General features: G+C 39.3%; 1 protein-coding gene across 6 annotated transcripts in view; it reads right to left on the minus strand.

Annotated features, from left to right (window-relative positions):
• The window catches only part of ZNF385B (zinc finger protein 385B), a 151,761-nt gene that overhangs the window by 105,695 nt on the left and 22,697 nt on the right, over nucleotides 1–23,369 (minus strand). Inside the window, exon 1 of one of the 6 annotated variants that reach the window (XM_075431222.1) lies at nucleotides 19,231–19,302. The exons of 4 other annotated variants lie outside the window; for them this stretch is intronic. In XM_075431222.1, the coding sequence (XP_075287337.1) occupies nucleotides 19,231–19,267 (37 nt within the window). In that variant the 5' untranslated portion in view covers nucleotides 19,268–19,302. Of the gene's footprint in view, nucleotides 1–16,580; nucleotides 16,598–19,230; nucleotides 19,303–23,369 lie in introns of those variants that run through there. One more of the 6 variants, XM_075431228.1, reaches the window with a different exon arrangement.

The raw sequence follows: 23,369 nt of genomic DNA on the forward strand, positions 1-23,369 counted from the left end.
CATTTGTTCAATGACTGTAATGCCTTTTTTTTTGGCAATGTTTGATAGTTTCTTGCTAAAGCCATTACAATTTGCTAGCGTGCTCAGGTTTAACCATGTCGCTGGCTTGATGCACTGTTGCTCTCTTCTATTTCCTGCGCCTCTCCACAGCACGTAACAGCCCATCTCACAGAAGACCAGTCTCCAGTTGCAGAACAAGGTCTTAAGACTCACTAATCACAGTTTTAACGTTTTAGCCTGCCCTCCAGCTCACATTTAAAATGAGATCTCCAGGACACTAAACAGTCACAGTTTTAAATACAGATCTCTCTCACCCTGCCTTTAAAACAACTATTGACTCCCATTTACTCTACTAATGCTCGCTGTCCCATGATTCTGGAGTTCCCTTGATTTTTCTTTAGTCTGAGAAGGCCTCTTCCAAGATCCGTGATCAGTGGTGTTACAGCCCTGATGGCCCCTCCGCACTGCCAGCACGATGGCTTCTGGCTAGAGGGCATGCAATATGCTTGTGCAAGCACGACAGGTACAAGAACAACAGAGATGATGCACGTTAGGAGGACAGCAGGACAGCACTTTCTTTTGGAGAACCAGCCTAAGGTGATCATGTAGCTACTGCATGATGGTGTTAAAGGGCTAATGAAGCAGCAAGGAAAAGGATAGTGGCTGGAAGAGAAACAGGAGAAACAGTGGAATACGGAGGAGAAAGATGAAAAAAAAAAGGGCTTAAACACAGTATAATATGTGAGAGAAGAAGGGAATGCAGGGGCAAAATGTGATTATAAGATAGCAGAAGGCAGAGAAAGAGAGATGAAAAGAAAGCAAAAACAGTAAGGAGAAATGAAACAGGCAAAGAACAATGGTAAGTGAAATATGATAAAAGCAATGCATTTTTTTTCCAGCTAGCTATCAGGTGCTGACCTTCCAGAAGATAAGGTGGTACAACATTCACTGCAGTTGTGACACCTACTACCACAAACCTAATCCAGTGGAAGAGAGAGAAGACGAGAGCATGCCCATGAGGACCTCAGAGCAACAAGACAGGAAAGGCCTCTTGAGCAGGTTATCTGATGGCAAATCTTCGCTTAAGTGATCTGGACGTCCACAAATCCACGGGCCCCGATGGAATGCACCCACGAGTGCTGAGGGAGCTGGCGGATGTCATTGCTGAGCCACTCTCCATCATCTTTGAGAGGTCCTGGAGGACAGGAGAGGTGCCCGAGGACTGGAGAAAGGCCAATGTCACTCCAAGCTTCAAAAAGGGCAAGAAGGAGGACCCAGGGAACTACAGGCCGGTCAGCCTCACCTCCATTCCAGGAAAGGTGATGGAGCAGCTTATCCTGGAGGCCATCATGAAGCAAGTGGAAGAAAAGAAGGTTATCAGGAGTAGTCAGCATGGATTCACCAAGGGCAAATCATGCCTGACCAATCTGATAGCTTTCTACGATGACATGACTGGCTGGGTAGATGAAGGGAGAGCCGTGGATGTTGTCTACCTTGACTTCAGCAAGGCTTTCAACACAGTCTCCCATGATATCCTCCTAGGGAAGCTCAGGAACTGTGGGCTGGATGAGTGGTCGGTGAAGTGGATAGAGAACTGGCTGAATGGCAGAACTCAGAGGGTGGTCATCAGCGGCGCTGAGTCTAGTTGGAGGCCGGTAACTAGTGGTGTCCCTCAGGGGTCAGTACTGGGCCCAGTCTTGTTTAACTTCTTCATCAACGACCTGGATGAAGAGTTAGAATGTACCCTCAGCAAGTTTGCTGATGACACCAAACTGGGAGGTGTGGTAGATACACCAGAAGGCTGTGCTGCCTTTCAGCGTGACCTGGATAGGCTGGAAAGCTGGGCAGAGGGAAACCTGATGAGGTTCAACAAGGGCAAATGCAGGGTCCTGCACCTGGGGAGGAACAACCTCATGCACCAGTACAGACTTGGGGCGGACCTGCTGGAGAGCAGCTCTGTGGAGAGGGACCTGGGTGTCCTGGTGGACGACAGGTTGACCATGAGCCAGCAGTGTGCCCTGGCTGCCAAGAAAGCCAATGGAATCGTGGGGTGCATCAAGAAGAGTGTGGCCAGCAGGATGAGGGAGGTTCTCCTTCCCCTCTACACTGCCCTGGTGAGGCCTCATCTAGAGTACTGTGTCCAGTCCTGGGCTCCCCAGTTCAAGAAAGATGAAGAGCTACTGGAGAGAGTCCAGCGGAGGGCTACAAGGATGATGAGGGGACTGGAACATCTCCCCTACGAGGAGAGGCTGAGGGAGCTGGGCTTGTTCAGCCTCAAGAAGAGAAGGCTGCGAGGGGACCTTATAAATGCTTATAAATATCTCAAGGGTGGGTGTCAGGAGGATGGGGCTAAACTCTTTTCAGTGGTGCCCAGTGACAGGACAAGGGGCAATGGGCACAAACTGAGGCACAGGAAGTTCCGTCTGAACATGAGGAAGAACTTCTTCCCTCTGAGGGTGACGGAGCACTGGAACAGGCTGCCCAGGGAGGTTGTGGAGTCTCCTTCTCTGGAGATATTCAAGACCCGCCTGGACAAGGTCCTGTGCAGCCTGCTGTAGGTGACCCTGCTTCAGCAGGAGGGTTGGACTAGATGACCCACAGAGGTCCCTTCCAACCCTTACTATTCTGTGATTCTGTGATTCTGTGAAATGCACTCAAGCCCTGTTCACGAGCAGCTCCTGTAGTAATAGGATGAAGAGCTGACACACAGCTCCACTGGTAAGATGCTCAGGTGGCGTATTTTGGCTTTTTGGGTTTGTTTTTTTGGTGGTTTTTTTTTTTTTTTTTTTTAAACCAAAGTTCATGCATTTTTTCCCCTGTATTTTCCTAGCATCTCTCTCTCCTGCGTGGAGGCTGGAGAAGTGGCATTTTGAGCATTTGTAATAGGTTACTTATTATAGCTAGCTAAAAAGTTTTAATAACAAAAAGTCACATAGAATCCATCAACAACTACACAAAACCTGGTGTTTACACTTCCAGTCTTTCTATGTCCATTCTCTGTCCCCAGATTGTTTTCATACAGACGAGTCTCTCTAGCAGACTGCAATAAAAAATGCTTATATTTTGGCTGATGTTCAGAAACATGGAGAACTGTACTATCAGGATGTGACTGAAGAAAAATGGACAGTGCACGCAGATGTGCTGTATTTTCAGCTTGAGCACAGAGCAAGTCAACCTTCCAGAAGTCCAAAATTTAGCACTTTGGATTTCTGTAGAGATTAGTGTCAAACAGCAATAATAGCATCCTGCTGTCAGACTCATAACAGGCTTCTCTGCATGGCCGTGCTTCAATCCTTCAGGTTTGGTCCTTTGCTTTTCATGCCCAAATAACTCTTTAGGCTTGCTGTACCTGTTCACAAGGTTATGTTCTCAGTGCACCATATACTAGTCACATACAGAAGTGTTGCAGAAGTTTTTCACAAAAGGACAGTCTAGGAAAGACTACAGCTACTATGTCTGGTAATAACATAAAAGGAAAAGACAAAATTTAGTAGTTCAGGTTTGACCTTATTGTTATTGTACTACCCATCACGATTCTCAATCCTCAACTTTGTTCACCAAATATTTTCACATATATATTTTGAGCAGAATGCTACTGTTAGGATCTCTGCTAAAATGAGTATCATTAATATCTCAATGAATTTATAATGATGATACATACGTGGAATATCACACTAATGAACTACAAGGACACTCCAGAGACATTGACTTAAACCAATGACTAGTATGTGAAAGAAAGGACCTTTGTTCAGTAAAAAACCCAGCTATCTTACCTCTTGTAATAAAGGATTTGCACCAGTAATCCAAATTTTGCTAAGCACAGGGAGTGCCAAATCACCTATACTTTGCTTTTAAAATACAAGGCAATAATCTAAGCAAACGCAAGGTAACTTTGTCAGGAAGCTGGGGAATCTGCTGGCCACACTTGAGTGGTATTTTAATCCAATGCATTTAATACAATCCCTAAGAATCACCTCAGTTTGGAAAACAGAAGTCGGAAGCAAGGTAGAATAACCTGACCCTAGTGTACTGACACACAGGAACAGAAAGACATTGTCAAGCACAAGTCCAGGGCGTAACAGTTAAATCCCTTTCTCACTAGATGAATTTCACGGGATACGAACTCCCAAGGCTTCTCAGAACAGAAAAGCACTGACTCAAAGGAGTTCAACTGTTCTGAGTCTTTTTCCCACGTCAGGTTAATTACAGTGAGTTGTGGTACATGCAGACACAGATACAAAGTGGAGGCAAGCAACTGTGTTCTCCCAAACTCTCAAATCATAACCCCCACCAAGACATATGCACATCCAGTCATACATGAATTACAGCTCTCCCTGTTGTATAGAGCACTGGATCCAGCCCTCACTAGAAGTTTTGTGCTGGAAGGATTTAGAAAAGCAACATTTAAGTCTGCCCCAGTTTATGGATAAAACCTATCTCTCACAGTAAACACATACTTGAAATGCATACAAAAAGGACTATTAAGAACTACCGGCTCACGCTGTTTATCTTGTTACTTGTGCTTACACGAAGTAAATTTTGCTTATTGCTACTTGTCTGTATACCTACTTTACACAGATGCATCAAACTTGTACACATATATTTACATGTGCCTATACAACCCATTAAATTTAGCACTCTCTTGTATGCTAAATGAAATAATAAAACAGTATTCCTGTTCCAGTATCCAGTATTCAGAAAAAGAAAATATAATTATATCATTACATTCCAGTTCCTTAGATCTCAGTTTTGACCTTTGGTATGACACTCCATTGTGACTTACAGTGCAGCCTCAGAGATGACATTTTACCTTCAACAACTCCTTCTAGGACACAGGTGAGATGACAAATACATTCCCCTATATGTTATCCTTTTACGGAGCACAGAGGTCTTTCCATACTTAGCAACCAGGTGTCATGCTGTTTAAGACATGCACCTTTCTAATGGCAATGGATGAGGTAGCCATAAGAACGTTGTGTCAATTTAACTCTCATTCCTGAACAGGGATCTTCTAGACAAATTCTTAAATCTTTCTCCAGCCTCAAGGACTGCAACAGGTCAAAGAGGTGTGCAGCCCTCAAGGTCCTAACAAATACTGATGACAATATCAAAAGCATGCCAATCCAGCTATAAATGCACAATAAAAGCCCAATTTTTGCTGAAGTCATTAATCACCATTGCCCCAGTAACGTATTTGCTACTTTGACCCAAGAATTTGTCATTGTAAGGTCTAGATGACAGCAAACATTTTAGGAGCCATCCCAGTAAGTAATTACTTCATTGCAGTTTGAAAAAGAGAACAACAAACTTCTTTTCTGATTTGGATCTTGTGCCCCCAAGCACTGGAGAAGAGGATGTTTCTCCTGCAGTATATCAGACCCCCTTAACCCCTCCTCTTTTCATGAGCACAAAGATTCTGAAAGACTCATCACCCTGCAACTTTGTTTGCACTGCATTTCTGAATAACCTTCAGAAAAATTTAGAAGGGAAAAACGGTATATTTGAATATGGCAAAACTTTAACAGTCATACATGTTCCCCAGATTTTGCTTCCAAAATTCAAAGACATATACATTTGTCATAATGTTAATGAAATAGTTCCTAAATAATGTGAACAACAGGGAATCACAGATCTTAAGCAGCTGCAAGTTAGTCTAAAAAATTCTATAAAACATTCCTTGCTGATTTTTAATTACATGTATTACAGCAACGCTGAGGTTTCAAAATTACATCAAGCTCCACAGTACTAAGAGCTCTACGTACACAAGTTGAGAAAGAAATCCTGACCTAAGAGATTACAGTTCAGGTAAGCAATACCAAAAAAGATATGTGACAAGTACATCAAGTTTTATGTGTAATTGTTTAAAGCATCTGTGACTTTGCCGAAGTCAAAAAGAAAGTATGTGACATGCCCTGCTTTACAACAGCAAATCTTCTCTACTAAGCATATTCTATTCTGATTATTTTCTTCAATTCAGACATCTTTACCAGAAGTGGAAAACAGTTATCCCATCACAGATAAGTCCCAGTGACAGTAGTCCTGAAATATATTAAGTTTCTTTAGAAAGCGATGACAAACCAATAAAAAAATCAACCAAACAAAAAAAAAATCCACAAAGGCTTAACAGTCCAATGTCATTTGCAAAGTGCTTTGTCACGGAGGAAGAAGCAACACTCATGCTTCAGAGACTCCCAGATTGTGGTGCAAAGAATTGCACTGTCAGGCTGGGGAAGCCTTTGCACTTGAACAAAGGCACAAGCACCTTCAGGAAGAAAGCGAAGAACGCAGGGGAGCAGGGGACAGGGATTCAGCATGCTGAAAGAACTTTCTACAACGTAGGTAGTGGGAGCATGTTGTGGCATATGTTGATACTAGTAAGAGCTACTGTCTGACTTCTAAGGAAAGTACTTCACTATCATGAATACCTTGAGAGAAACTCTTTAAATATCTTGAAAGCCACCCTTTTGACATCAGAAATATGAAAATACAGTAAAGGCTGTGGGAGAGGAGCAATAAAAAGGTCAATGCAGATAATTTAAAAATAAAAATCAGCATGCTTCTATCTGTTGTTGAGGGATAACAGACATTAGCAAACCAATCATCAATTCATCTGACATAAATGGAAGCAGAGTAGGTCACAGTCACAGAAATGATAAAAAATGAGAAAGACGTTTGCACTGACATGAAAAAGTAAGTTTAAGGCAGCCTTCTGAGCCATTATTTAGTTTGAAAATACATTCAAATCCTTCCAATGACTAAGAAGCTTAGGAATTATGAAAAAAACACCAACACCCCCTACCCCCCCGCATACTGTTTGCAAGGACTAATATGCCAAAAAGTTTGAACATAGGCAGGAAGTATGAAGACAGTTTTACTGAGAGAATGAAGCCATAAGAAACAAAAGACACATCCAGGTATATTATAATACGGGCTGACAGCTCAAACTGCATTAATCCCCTGTTTTAAGGACTATCTCTTAAAAATTATTCATTTGCCTTTTTCCCCTCTCCCTGGAGTGTTTCAAAACAAAATTTTAAATTAGAAGCAGCAGGACAGCAAAGACAAAATCCATTTGATGCACTGATTTATTTTATTTACATTTTTAAGGAGATAATGACAGACTGATCAATTTAAAGTTCATAATTTTGGCAAGACAGGCCTTTTTTTGTAAATAATACTCAGAGCTGATGACAGCATTGAGCCACTGACTTGTTCAAATTTGTGCTAGTAATGGCCCCAAATTCCCTTCTGATATTTGAGTGCTGGTTTATGAAAAGAATAACATCGTGATGCAAGAAGAAACAGAAAAAGAAGTGAAATCACATCAAGAAACACCATCCCTGACTCAGCCTCACTCATTAGGGGGTCTTGTTGGAAGACTTATCTGAGGTATACTAGTTTATCTCTTTCCATTCAGATTTTGACTCCCTCAAATGGAAATTCCTGTGTAATGGCAGGGCATAACAGAAAGTTTCTACAGATGAAAACATGTCTGATAAAATGCAGGGCTGGAAAGCTGTACAGTCCAGTCCTAACCTGGGTGTTTCAACAGGATTCAAGTATGACACAGTGCAACTCTCTTAGCATTTGTGTTAATTCAGAGCTGTAAAACAGATGCTGAGAAAAGTCTCCTGCCTTCAGAGGCTGAGTTGCTTAGCTGGCACAATCTGAGAAACACAATTTCCACCCATACTCTGCAAATGTGAAGAGAGATGTCTGTTCTTCTGAGGACTCTGTATTGGCTCCAGTCTTCTCCCACACAGCCTCTTCAAGTTGGAAACGAACTGCACGTTCTCCAGACTCCCTTCTCTTCAATCCTTCCTCTCTGTTTGCCACTTTCTCTGTTTCCCTTTTCTTGGTCTTTCCATCTATTCTTTCTCTATTAATTCACACTTCGCTGTGCATAATTATGATGATACTGGCCTCTCTTCCTTTGTTTTTTCTTCTTGCACATCTCTTTGGTGCTGCTTGAGTTAGCCGGTTTTTTTCCTGGGTTTGCACAATATCTCATTCTGGAGCCTCTGTTCCAGTATTTCTGTATTTCTGCAATACATGAGATCAATGGCACCTGCTGCAGAGCCAGCTGGAAAGCAAGCACACTCTTGCATAAGCATAGCTACTCTGCAGATCATGGGAAGGGAGAAAGCTGTAAGGAATGGAGCCACCTAGCACACAAAAATCCATGTCAGGGTTATTCTGGACATGGAAGATGTATGTGAGAAGATGACCAAGGGCTCTGCACTATATGGGGGGATCATTTCTGAGGTCAGGCAGCTGAATTCCAGTGTAGTAGGATACAGGCTGCTGTAATAAATTCCCTCTGAAGCAGACGGATGTGTGTTACTCTACAAAGAGACCAGTCTCTCAGAGCATGGTGACAAGTAGTAGTTTGTTTTTATTTCAGCCTCAGGTGTGAAAGCCAATTAAACTGCTTAACTGACACAAGACATGGAGTTAATTTTTCTTTGCAGCCAGCCTTCTCCTTCTACGAAGTCATCTAATTGTATGCATGGGCTTTGCAGAGATGGCATCTGTACAGACACATCAGAACTAGAAGCAGATGTACACCTGTTAAAATCCATCCCAAAAGGTTTGCAGGTTCACAGATTCACACAGCTGTTTGAATGTTTGTGAGACTCCATAAGTATTTATATCTACTACGAATACAAGCATATGCTCTCCAAGCTGTGTATGAAGAAGTGCAAGATATACAGAGCATTGGCTGAAAATTTCCAGGCTTTGGATGGAAGAGTTAAAAAGAACCCTCCCCTCCTGGACTCTAGGAGCAGCGCTGCAACAGTGGCTTCACTGTCGGATCTCCACCTACACCATTTTGATGGAAAATTCCATCAGTTTGCTCTGCAGCTTCCAAAGCTAACACTTCTAAAAGCGTCACATGAATTGTGTACGGTATGTCACTACAGCTCAAAAATCACAGCAACATCTCAGAGCAATTACTTCATCTCGAAATATTCTCTCTGAATCACTTTATATTCCACAAGCTTTCCTCACAGAAGGTTATTTGCTATGTATACATGACATACTCTCTTTCCAACCAGGATAAAATACTACTCTTGCAGTTTTAACCTCTAAGCTTCTTATTTGGTACCGTAGCTGCATTTAGGTATGTATTTCCTCCAGGGCTTCCAAGACATACCAGTTTTACCCCTTTGGGATGACTTGCTCACATAGGACATCCTTTCTTTAACAGGTTACTCCATCAGCTAATCCAAGTTCTCCGGAGACATTTAAAGCACTGACAGCATGAAGTAAGGCCATTCCAGACATCTGTTATGAATTTTCAAGCAACCTAATTTAATTAATCATAGATTGAAGTAATTTGGATTTGCTCAATCAGAATGGCATATATTTTCACTGGCTTTTCTCTAAAGAAATTTTATGTTCTTGAGCAGCTTCATAGCACTGCAGTGTCCCACCTTTTTGGCAAAGTACCAACACAATGCAATGCACGACAGGATGAAGATATATGCCCATAAAAACATAACTGAGTTTTTAATTGTCATACACAAAACATATATGCATCACGACTTTTTTTAATACAACAGACATGCACATGCATTTTGTCCAATAAAAATCTCATTCAAATTAGGTTATTTCCATAGCGTTATTATCTAAATAAAAATATCGGAAGTGTAAAGCAATTTGACTACTCTCTTCCTAATCTGGTGATCATTCCTGAGGGCTATTTCACTATTATCTGCCACTCAGACCAGTTTCCAAGAGCACTGCGCCTCTGAAAACTATACAGAAGCTGAAAGAAACTGCAGATACTGCGTGCTTGGAAAAGTGGGCCAGTTGTCTTTCTGGGACTTGCAAACCTTCAGCTTCACCTCAGTATAAGCCTGAGGTACCCTTAAAAGAAATCACAACTCAAGCTCTCTTTAAATGAATGGTACTGATCCACAACAATTGCAACTACACCTGCTTATACAGTACTAATTTAAGCTGCCATGATAGGCCAGTTTCCTAATAAAAATACAGGCAAGACCCAGTAACATGGATGTGGCTTCCATCTGCCCTACTTGTAAATGATACTACAGGACAGGATTTGTTGAGCAAGCCAGTTCACTAGGGAAGCTTTATGTGTTGCCACACAATGAAACACAAATAAACACGCAGGGACAGATGAACTAAAAACAGCTGAATGAGACGAACTCTGTAGCACAGCCAGTACCTCCTTTAGCCACTGAGCATTTAGATACCTAACAGCACTTGGATACAGATTAATGGAAATTTGAGACAATTTATATTTTCTTTTAAACATATAAAGGTTTTAAAGACTCTTTCCTTGAAAAAGTACTCTGAATAAAGCAAGCATTCAGACGAAGTCTTGTCATCATAACTTTCCCAAGTTATTCCTAGGTCCCTCACTTTCGCTGGTTATGTCTGGCCTCTTGGGCTAAGGAAGAAAGAGATGGAGATTATTCTATATTTTTCAGTTTAATAAAATTATAATAGCTCTTTTTTTAAATAGAAAGCTTATAGTTTAGAGAAGCAAATTTTAACTGTCTTGACCAGAGGACCACTTTCTGTGAAAGAGTCAGTTTTTGAAGCCTGTTCATTTTGACAGCTATAAAATTGTACCAAACACCTGGAAAAGATAACTTACATCATGATGATTATCAACATATTTAAAATAAGAATAAGATTACTTCCATGTCCCCTCTAGCAACAAACTAACAAAAAACTCCTTAATTCCCTCCCTCCCCCCCCCGTTTTTTTTTTAAATATGCACAAATTCCCATATTGTTCTTCTGAACTGCGTCAAAAATCCTCGGGCCAGCATCAAGCAGCTGATAGGATCAGAGTGGAGAAAAACCCTTTTACGCCCACCCCCAGTCCTCCAAATGCAAATCAATTGCCACACCAAGGGCAAGATGCTAGCGAAAATGAGACTACGGGACCTGTCAAAAGCTCTACTGGGCAGCAGAAGGAGGCAGCACCTACACACCTAACAGAGTGGCATTAAAGCCTTTCATTCACTTTATGTTTGCCTTCAAGTCACGCTAGTGACGAAGTAAAGCCTGCTTTAGTGTATGAAATTCGGGGTAGAAAAGTCACCCGCTTCTTGTTTCCCCAAACTTTCCAACTGGTGTGGCAACTACTTGTAACTCAGCCCTGCTATTCTGTGATCTGCACTACTTTATGACAACTCCAGGTCACTACTTTGGTGGGTTCCTACTTACCCGGGATGCTCCCCTCAGGTGCCAGGCAGACATGATGAGGATCCAGAAATATACTGCACAGAGCAGCCTGCAAGGCTGGGTCACACTGTCTCATTTCAAAGGCAGATGAATAATGGTAGTTTGTATTTTTAATCTCATTTTCACTTCCTCTTTCAATATACAGAAATATCTGTCTTGTCCTGGAATGGATTAACTGGGTAATTTGGGCTTGCTGTCTGCACTATAGTACTGCCTGCTAAAATAAGTACCTTAACAAATGCCTTCACTTAGAAAAGGGGCAGTGTGAGAAAAAAGCTCACCTGCTCCCAACCTATCTGCAATTATTTAAGCACCATGGTATTATTTTACTATTTCTGTATTTTGCACTTATTTCTAGGTCTCCATGCCCACTGCTTTACTGAGCATGTCAGGTATCTTCTTTCATTTCACCGATTTCAAAGGAAAATTTAATGGGTACTGTGTAGTTAAGAAGAGTTAGTGGAAGATGAGCAGAAATGGTTGATCTTAGGATAACTTAGCCTTAACTTCTTCTCAATTTCACATTCTTTAGATAAAAATAACACCTTTCCTAAGAATTTTCTTCAAAAAAAATCACTCAGAGAGAAACCTGAGAAAGAGTAAAACTGGCTTCGGTGTGTTATTTTAGAAACTGGACTTCTAAAGAAAATCTGAACACCACACATACAGGTAAATGACTGTTTCATTTGGTACCTCAAATAATTAAAAATACACTGTATATGAGAAAGTAAGTGCTGTAGAAAGTAGTATAGGTTTCAAGGTGCTTATATACAAAGAAAAAAGAAGTGTAGAAAAAAATAACGCACACAAAGGAAAAGCCTCTGTAACTAATTCAATGTCCTCAAATCCTACAAGCCAAGAACTTTACATCCTTCAAACGCATTAGGAAGAACACAAATCAGTGTCAGTCTTGTCCCAGAGCATATTCTCTCTTCAGTGGGTTAACCTGCACAGGGCAGCCATTCTCAAATGCATCATGAGAAAGAGGTGGGTACCTCCTGAACCTAGAAAAGGACCCTTACAGAAAAATTCTGTCCTCTTTGGAAATAAATTGTACCTGCAGTCAAGCAGGTCTCCCAAGGTCTCCCATCAGTGTAAATAAACATGAAAGAATAGCAGCAACAGAACTGTGAAATATTAGTATTTCCACATTAAGAAATCGGCAAAACAATAATTCAGTACTTTATTCTTGGACATCTCTGAAGTCAAGTCACACAAGCACTCTTCTGTCTACACCTCCCAAACAGTTCATGTTCATCTGTATCAGTCAGCTTTGCTGACCCCCAACTAGAGAAAAACTGACTAATGAGACAAGTGTTGCTTCTGTACCAGAGCCAGATTCAGATCTAGACTGAAACGTGAGATGCAAAGAAGACCCAGAGCAGCTTTGTTTCAATCCTCATATAACCTTTCATTTTCATTTGGGAAGGCTAAGCAGTAGCACAGTTGCATAACAACTAGCACTGAAACACTACTTCTTCTTGCAACCTCACATCTAATTTTGAGGAAAACCAATATCCTAGTTTTTCCTTACAGAGAAATGTACATCTTCTATCAATAAGAACCCACACATAAAGAACGGCATAAAATAGAAACCATTTCTGACATTATTGCCATGAATCCAAACACAGAGAGAGTGCAGAACAGTACAACAAGCGCTGGGCATTTCAACCACTTTCAAATTTTCAGTATGAAACAAAAATATGTTTCATCTTAATTAAGATTCATCTTTAATCCTGGATCCACAGGGACTTTATCAGCAGAGACAGAGATGTGATCACCCCACTCAGTGCTTGTCAGGCTGCATCTGGAGTACTGTGTACAGTTCTGGTCCCCAAAAATCAAGAAAGACATGGGCAGACTGGAGAGATCCAAAGAAGGGCCTTGAAGATGATCAAAGGGCTGGAAAACCTACCCCATGAGGAAAGACTGAAGGAGTTGGGTCTTTTCTTGCTGGAAAAGAGATGGTTTAGGGTGGACCTCATCACAGTATTTCAGTACTTAAAGGGCAGCTACAGAGAGGATGGAGGCTCTCTCTTCACAAGGAACCACATGGAGAAGACAAGGGGCAATGGTTACAAGTTACAGCAGGAGAGGTTTCACCTCGATATGAGAAAACAAAAAAATGTACAGTGAGATCAGTCATTCACTGGAACAATCTCCCCAGGGACATGGTCCACAGCACTGGAGGTTTTCAAGATGCCATTGGACAGGGTGCTAGATAATCTCATCTAGGCTCCCCTTCCCAGGAAAGGTTGGACCAGATGGTCTTTCGAGGTCACTTCCAACCTAGGCTGTTCTCCAGTACTATGATTAACCAGTTTTGCAAGAATATGTCATGATAAAAGTTATAAGTATACACATATACGCTGATGATGCCAAAAGACTTATTAAAAAAAAAAAAAAACACGATGTAGTGAAAAAAAAAGTGTCACAAGAATGTTAAATTAACATCACAAGATATTATTAAAGAGCTTATCTCTTGTTCACCCTTTTTCAAAACAGCCATTGAAACTCTCTGATGATTTCCACAATTCTACTTGTAGTGTTTCTTGCTTAAGTTCCAAGTCACAGCCACTATATATAGCACAGTCCATCTAAGATGAACAGTTTTATCTAGTAATAGATAGGAGACCTAAACATACAATTCTAGAGCGTAAAAATAACATCAAGAAATCTCATTAAATCCATTCGCATGACATCAACCTACAAAGGAAAGTGGCCATCTATATTGCTAACTGCCACCTGCCAAAATCCCTGTAGACTATGTGAAATGATTAAGAGTCCGTTCTTTCTACAGAATCCTGAGAGATGGAAAAAACTTTGTTCTTATGACTAAATAACTACTCGAAAAACTGTGACTTAAGATTTTTGACACATAAAAATTCCAAGAATGATCCAGTTAAAAGGCTTTTTAAAGACCTCTATTGCTTCATGTATTCTCTGAAGCTCCAGTGTGAAAGTGACACAGGAAATCCACATTTATATTAAAATAAAAAAATACTACACATAATATCAAGGTTTGGAAAGGTGATTATGAAATGGCATTTTCATGTCTTCAGCTTCAGTTGCTAAAACATGGAGGGGAACACACACAAAAAATTCCACTACAGTTTGTCAAGTTTTATTTTATCTTATTATTATTATAATAATATTGAAAAGAAAGAGCTTGTGGATTATAACTAGCTGCTGTAGCACCTAACATGGCATGCTTTGTGCTCCTCTTCCTCAGAGAAGGCATTTTTTGTAGCAGATAAGAATAGTCTGTCAATACTGACCTGGATACAGGCTCATTACCATTTCATGTAAGACTAGTGTCATGAAATTTATTCATTAGTTGTACAAACAGAAAGGTCAAATCTCAAATCCTTTACTCATCTTGTACTTTCCATTTTTGTGTTTCTATCCAGAAAAAAAAATTATTCTCCAGATAAAAGCTATTATCAATTTTCAGCATAGTACATCACTCTGCTACAAGTTCTCTCCTCTTCCCTACCTGACATGAACTTTATTATTGCAGCATTAGTTACTGTTTTTACTTAAATCATTCCTCTGTTACATGTTAAAATTAAGCAACATCATAACAAGACAGACCATAATAAAACCGCAGCTGACTCTCCAAGACCTCTACAACTATCTTTAATTATTTTCTATGTAAATGAGAGGTAGCACTAGCACTTAAATGAAAAAAGGCTTAAAAATAAGTAGTGCTAAATGACACTAGTTCAGGAAATGTGAGACTAGCCCATTAATACAAGAATCTACATTAAAATCTAGACATAGACCACTGCTCAGACATCTTCAAGAAATGAACCAAGTGGAGGTTGATAAGACTGTCTTTCAAACATCTCCACTACAACTACATGGAAGAGGTCATGTCAATTGCCAATTTTGCTAAAATCAAGCTTTAATACTGCTAATAATAGATGGATTTTTTATATAGAAAACTCTACATAATGTTACTAAGCTCACTTGAACTAAAACAAAAATAATTGTAAAAACATAAGCTTTTTTCCCCCTTTATACCTTCTATAAGTTTGTTGGGTTTTTTTAAAGTTTTGTTCCTTGCCTGTACAAAACAGAGGACATGCTTAAGCATGCTTAACCACCTTGCTGAAGAGGATACTAATGTGTTGAGTTTCCAAGAGCAGACATATTAACGTACTTTATATCCATAACAAATAAAGCACAACGCTGAAACCTAATTTTGATTTTTTAAATATTTTATATAATTCTAGAGTATTATGTAGTTTCTGTTTTTTATCTCAACTTTTCAGTAAGAGCAACACACTGTCCTTTAACATAATTTCCCCTCATCTCAACTGACTTTAGAAGTTTTCCATCAGGAAAGCCAAAAAACACCCTCCACCTAATTAAACATGGTAATTATAGCTCTGGTCTTTCTTGTCAGCTATAAGGCTGGAAATCACAGCTGCTTTCGTTTAATAAAGTAGCTGCTGAATTAAAATCCTGCTCATCTAACATCAAATCTTTCAAAGGGGTAAGGGTAAAATATTTAAGAAAGTTTCCCCATGTTAGCCACTGGCAAAAATCTTAATTATGCTGAAACTACGAGATCTATTTTGTCTTATTTTTTCTTATCGTGAATCTTCATTCTGAAACAGATACAGTTGTTTGGAAAATTGCAATTACATTATCCCTTGGTGCCTCTTGATCTTATGCAGACTGCTCTGATAGATAACATTTACGAGAGAGCAACAACCTCTTCATCTACAAACACCCAGCATATAAGTTTTAACAACAACATTATGTATGAAGGGGAAGTTCACGACACCATGTGGGAACTGAAAATTGGGATGTATCTTAACATGAGCTACACGAAATGCTGCATACTCCCTTTTATGTCTGGATTTACAGAAGATGTGGCAATTTAAAAATCATTTAATGATCTGTCACAGAAGATCATTCCCTCAGATGATTCTGCAGCCCTACCTTCCCAAAAGTAGAACAGCTTCCTTGCTAAATAAATGTGTCCACAGTTATGCATAAATGTATTCTGCCTTAGAAGCCACACCATGAATGGCATTGTGAGAAACAGCCAGGCTTTTAGATCAATAAGACCCCATTCCTTTTTCTCCCCTTCTCCTCCTCCAAATGCAACTTCATCACGAATTTCTATGAGGTAAGAGAAAGGACGCCTACTGTAGTTCCAGATGACTTCCAGATCATTAAGAGAAATATATAATTTAACACAGATAAACTACTTTTCAGTCTTGTCGAGATTATATGAAGACAATGTTTTCATTGATTCTACACCCATGCAAATTACAACACATATTAAAGATTCAGAGAATGAACAAAATCTTAGGGGCCTGTTTTTAAGCTCTACATTACCATCCTTTCTCCTCGACTGGAGACAAACAAGACTGTTCTGCAAATGCTTCAGTCGAGTTTAGAAACCATTAACTCAAACTACAAGGTCATCAAGATAAGAATAAAATCAATAGGATTGTCCTTCCGGGCTCTTTTCAGATATGGCTAATAAATCGCTACAGCACATTCTTCTCCACACTGGTTCCTTTTTATTCAAATATTTACCCTGGTTGCAATTTAACTTAAGGTTTGTTTTGTAAGGTGTCAGCATTCTGGTTTTGACTATAGTGCCATTCCTTTCATGTGGTGGGACCGAGCCGCTCTAAGGCCTTGCTCAGCATACACAACATCCCAATCAAGCCTGGGTAATGCACGATGCTGAAGAGAATGGGAAAATAATGCTCAAATAATGGAAGACAACATCTGGATATCATTATTATGACCACCATTGTAAGCCAGAATGAAAGTCTACATTAGGTTTGATGTGAATTCATTAAACCCAAGAGCAAAATCGGACTCTCTCGAAATGCACGCCATGATGACTTCTCCTGAGCAAACCCACTGCCCAGCCCAAAGGAGGGGCTGGACTCCAGATGCCACCAAAATGCGCGTGCATGAGCTAGTGGTAGGAGATCTCTCGTCACACGACCACGAGCCCTAGTGTGGCTTATGTTTGATGCTGAACAGTAACTTTTAAGGCCGTTTGCAAAGCAGTCTCTGTATCCCCTTGCAATCCTTCTGCCAACAATGTCAGCATCAACTGATCCGCTTCTCAAGCAGATCACTCCTTATGCTACCCCTGACACTGGAAATTTCTGGCTAACGGTCACTCTGCCATCATAAACCTTTTAATGGATTATTTTAAAGAAACTGCTACCTCCTAGTAGCTAGGTAGATGGCTCAGGAGGGGATTAATATTTAACCTATTTATACCGTACAGTTTGTGAAAAAGAAACAGTGCTACATATCTGGGCTATATAAACATTCGGTATTTTCTACATAATCTTTTTGATTTTGGCCTGTAACTACATTCCTTCCCTCTATCTGTGTTCCCACACTTCCTGAGCCTGGTTTTAAAGCACCCTGTAAATCAGGAAATTGGTACTGTCTTGTGCCCTCCACTGCCGTGGAGCCTACCGCAACACAACCCAGGCTGCCAAAATGCAAAAAGGACACACAACGTCTTTAGCAGGATACTAAGGTTATTGCCATGAACGTTAAGATACCAAAAGTAAAAACTTGGGGAAAAAATGAGAAAAATATAACAGTCAGACATACAAACTTTGCATTATTTAACTCAAAGTTGTATTCTTTACTGTGAGGATCCCTCCCGTCCTTTCAATTGCACATAACCTGTAATAATGGAGCGTCTGCTTAACTTAATCTCATTTATTTAAGTGCTTGTAAAGGTATCCAGAAAATGTGCTACACAAGTTATACTAATAATCTTTGGAAACGGAAATTAAAATGTAGCATAATGCAAATGAATAAAATAATATTTTATTTATATAGGAATGTATATAATGTGATAAAAGCAACATTCATGTTTTATCCAGGAAGAAACTGATTTTGAGCAACAACAGCAGCAAAGGGAAAAATCCCCCAAAATACATTTGGACATCACTGAAGTAGTACAAGAAGATTATGTTTTCAAAATTTCTTTGTAAATAATTATGGAAATAATTCAGCTATTTGTTCTGATTCAGAAAGATGTGCATATATTACACATGCTGGCTGGGAAAAATGACAAACCTATGATCTCTGAAACTCTCAGAGTCTCAGAGTTTTAAACATGGTAAATGAATGGAAATATCCTATTAATATCTGTACATCACATGTAGATGGTAATCAAGTAGACTAGTACTACACAGAACCTTTCAGTTACCCTTTGGTTAATCTGGATTAATGTGTTGTAGATTTTTTTAGGAATAAGAGCAAAGAAAGTTTCTAAATGCTATGTAGTTCTAATCAGCCACATATTAGCTGACTACATAAATCTTACAGAAGGAATGAGTTAAATTTCAGTACCGTAACCATAAAGCATGCAATTGTTTGTCAATTAAATTAAATACCCCCCACAAAAAGTCCACCTAGTACTGTAAGGATTCAAAGCCTTACAAATGTTCTACATTCAAGGGGGAGCGGGGAGGGGATGGGATGGGACACTACGACTTTACTCTAAGAAATGTATACATTTAATAAATACAAATGCTATTTATGGAGAAAAAGTGGATGATTAGGAAATATTCAAGAAAGCGTGCAAATACAGTTTCTCACACGGTATGTAGATTTTAGTGTATCTTTGCAGAGGTGCAATGATAAAAGAAGCATGCAGCATCCACATCAATTCAGAGCAGACATAACACTTCTTATCTCAATGTATAATGCAAACTTCAGCACTGAAGTTCCATTCTTTCTTTCAAAATTATTTAATGCAATAAGACTGGATACAGCTAGGATAAACAAACCTTTAGGTTTATAAACCAATCAGGTGATAAAAAAACTTAATAATAGGTGATATAAAAAAACCCTAAAATTAAGCTCTCAAGTGCTCTGTTGGATTGCAAAGTCAACACCTTGCCAGATTAAGTCATTGCTGAAAACCAGATGTGTGCCACTTTGTTTAACCATTAAGCTGTTATGCATAGGACGAACAATCATAGAAGTTTACCTTCAGTTTTCCTGGCCTTGCTAATTTTAATATCCATATTGTTGATATGAAACTTCAGAAGGTTTTCAGTGAATACTTTTTTTACCCCAAGAGTAACCTGAAGCACAGTTTTTAGAAAAAAAAAAAACAAATAAGTTCACTTGCATGTTAATATATTAATAGAGGCTCCCATTATTACGCAAGAAAACCAGGGTTCTTTGAACACAGATTGTAAGCCAACATGCCCTGTGGCACCACATTTACCTGACAAGATTATCATTTTAGTAGTTACTGTAGTCTATCACAAATGAATATAGATACTGACTCAAAAATCAGGAACTAATTCAACCATAATGTATAATTTCATAATATACAGGTTTCTGCCAATTTAATATTCATACACTAAGATAGCTTCATGTTTTCCATATGTATTTGAAGACAGTCCAATCTGGCTAAAAGCAGAAGTTTCAAGCATTTCAACTCAATTCTTTGTACACTACCATCTTAAACAGGGAAATCAAGACCACATTTCTGGAGTGGAAACTGTTTCATGACTCCTACTGGATAAAACAAGCGAGCCACAGAAGCCTTCCCAGAGGTGTGCTCAGCAGAATGCAGCTTGGCAACAGACAATTTTACAAACCTCTCAGAAATCTCAGAAGCTGAAATGCAGAATTCTAGATGTGGGATACACAGATTTGCAACTCCACCTTAGAAAGACAGCATTTAGAAAGTAATTAATGATGGCAGTCAGCATAATCGAATGTTTGTTCCTGTGTAAAAGTTAACCGAGCACAATACTTTCGTGTGATAAACAGGCAGCAATTCAGCTTGGGTTTCATGAAGTGGTAACTTGATCACAGCTATGTTGGTACATTTTATCACAGATCTAATTTTGCAAGTAGTAATTCTCCTTTGATCAGTTGCTAAGTTGAGAAGATAATTGAGGGACAGTGAATATCTGGAGGCAACTATACAGGACATGTTCAAAATACAAACAAGCTATCTAAACAAGAGCAGCTCATCTTTAATAAACTCAGAATGGCGGTAGTCCCTGTAAACGGACTAAATACCAGCAACGACTCCACAGTGCGCTAATCATGTGCACACCCTTAAACAGCCATTGGTGGGCCAAGCTTAATGATACACAAGAAAAAGCATTTGAGGAATAGACAGCAACACCTGCCATGGATGCAAATCAGCCTACCTAGCTTCTATTTTCAGCAACGTGGTGCTGAATCGCTACATTTGGAAAAGACAAATAAAAAATTAAGTTTGTTTTTGTGAACTATGCAGGACCTTAAAATTCCTATTCAAAACAACTAATCTAGGCAGAAAGTTCGACTCATTGCGGTGGTTTTATTTGGCAGCACGGAAAAAACAGTTATCCAGATACAGATCATTTCACATAAGGAAAGAAGCTGTGCAATCTCTTGCACTTGAAGAGATGCAGAAAAGCCTTTATCTAATGTACTAAACAAGGAAGATAGTCACCGCCTTTACAAATGCAGCTAAGGACTATCTTTGTCCTTCAGAGTACAAAAGCACCACTAAAATGCTCAGCAATATCCACTCCCTCAGCTGAAGCCATCTTTGTTCACAAGGAATATGATCTGGAACGAGTCCTCCTAATGGCATATATGAGTCTGAACCTCCTCCAAGATGCTGACAACCATAGTCAAGTCGTCATTCCCAGCTGACAAAAGTGGGAATTACTTCAATGGTTGACAGGGTCCATAAAGGCCACTAGGCTGAAAAAAGAAAAAAAAACTCAACTGCAATGCCCACAGGCACAAGACACAGACATGCTCAGATTTGTTATACCGAAAGCCCCCCCCTCCACACACACTCGAATATATCATATACCTTTATGTATTTACTTCACAAAACCTTCCTTGCAGTTTCTTCCTGTATACAGGAAGGAAGAACTGCACACGAAAAATGCTCATGACATCTCAAAGTAATTCTAAGAGCATTCTGTATGACAGTGATAAGGAGTGCACGATAACATGAACAGAACATGTTATAATTATATGCACACTTGTTTACATAACAACTGAAAAGTAACTAGTAAACAATTCTTTTTGGTTGGCAAACAAATGAAATTGTAGTTTTATTTATGGTTACAAAATACAATTGAGGAAAAACCTGCTTATTTTGAGGCTACCCTAGAAAAGCCTCATTATTTGAGTTAGTCAAAGACCCAAACTTTTGACTTTCAAAACACGTCCAGATGTTCCTCCAGAAAGATTTGGTTTTTACTAGTTTATGTTAATGTTACAAAAAGCTTGCCATATTTTTTAACAGCTGTAATTAACATGCCGCAATATTTCATGAAAGACAGCCAGGTATTGCGTATCTCTCAGTGACTTCAACTAGCAAGCTCTTGCTAGAGTCTGTAGTCCGGAATTCCACACATTCCCAAGCATATTTCCTCTGCTTAGGCATAACAGGAAATAAACTGAAATAAGAACCAAATAATTTATGCCATCATTATGAATACACACTTCTCAATTGCAGTTCACTGAAATCATCTAACACTGCGTAGATGACTAGTATAGCACTTCTCTGCCTGTCTCAATTTTGTACTTTGGAATTATCTTCAGTTATTTTTGAGTTCTACATGTGTGTATACTAAATAAAGCATATATATCCCTATAGAAAAGTATAAACTGAAATGCTACTGATTTAACCCATTAAACAAAAGACTAATAATGAAACCATTCTCAAAAACCAAATTACACTTTGAACGATGGTTTTAATAATAGATTAGGTCGTTTCTTTATCCTTGAAAGCCCAGTTATGAAGAAATAGACTTTGAATCAGTTCCACATGCCCATAAAACTGTGTGTGGAACTTGATTTTTTTATTTTTCAGTTCTGTAATAGTGTACTCTGTTTATTTTGAATATCTCATTGGGATATGTTCTTGCACTCAGGTATTTCCTTGCGTTACATTCACGTACGTTAAGTGTTTTCACTTTCAGATGTTGCTTAGGACTTACTTCCCTTTTCTGTTTTTTTCATTATTGAAATGTTTAAAAGCATTTCAGAAGTTTCCTGTGATACAGTCTTTACCACCTCCTATAAAAATAGCAGAGTTTTTCTCTATCCATGCCCTTTCTATGCAACTTCAATCTCCCAACATTTTTAAGAGCTGTGTTGTTCTCAGAACTGTTTAGATCTTATGTTCTTTTGGTGTATGAGATTTATTACCTGTGAGATATTTTATTGCCTTATTTACTGGCTTCAGTGGCCCATTCTGGGAAAGGAGGCAGATCAGCTACAGGCACCCCTAAAGACAACGATGCTAACACTCCAGCTGATGTTCCTGCTTTTCCAGCCAACGGAAACGTGAGCCCTGCTCCTGCAGGCAGCATGTTTCCTGAAGCGCTGCCCCAGCTCACTCCAAATGCTCACTGCCTGGAGCAAAGCCAGACGTACACCCTGGCCTGTTTCACAAAACTGTAGAAGACTACACTCAGTCACCTACCAGAGGAAAAAAGTCATTTTCCATAAGCAGGACTACTCAACATAAAACCAGGTGAGTTACGAGAAGGGAAAAAAAAAAAATCAAGCTTTTTCTCTCTCCAAGGAAGTGGCTTAAGGCAAAGGTAGTTCCATAATGGGAAAATAAAAATCAGAATATTTCTATAAAACCTTTCATTTAAGGATCTCTAAATTATTTAAAGCCATTAGTTCACTCAGCCTTTCAACATGATTTTCCTTTGTTCATGCAGCACCAAAAAATGAATGTGCAAGCTTTTGCTCACAAATTTGACACGCACAAAGCCAAGAAAATATATTTTGAAAAAATGAATGTTTTGGAAATAGTTCGGTTGCACACATCAGAAAACACCTTAACAAAGCTAAATTTCCTTCACCCAGCAATATGCAATTGGCCATTCAATTATGAAATAAACAACTGGAAAGAGAATTTGTGCAACAAATACCTATGACTAAGAAATCCAATTTCCCCCTTAAGCATGGAAAAATAGGTGCCAGACTTGAAGGAAAACATCCTGCTACTAGCTCCTTTCAGCTACTGTGCCATCCCAGACATACCATGTAGCCCTATCAGCAGTCATTCCAATTTCCTTACCAGTCTCTTGTAGATGCTTACGTTCCATTTATCTATGACACACGGACCAACTGTTTAAC

The sequence above is a fragment of the Opisthocomus hoazin genome, chromosome 9 (assembly GCF_030867145.1).
Source record: "Opisthocomus hoazin isolate bOpiHoa1 chromosome 9, bOpiHoa1.hap1, whole genome shotgun sequence".
Classification (NCBI taxonomy): domain Eukaryota; kingdom Metazoa; phylum Chordata; class Aves; order Opisthocomiformes; family Opisthocomidae; genus Opisthocomus; species Opisthocomus hoazin.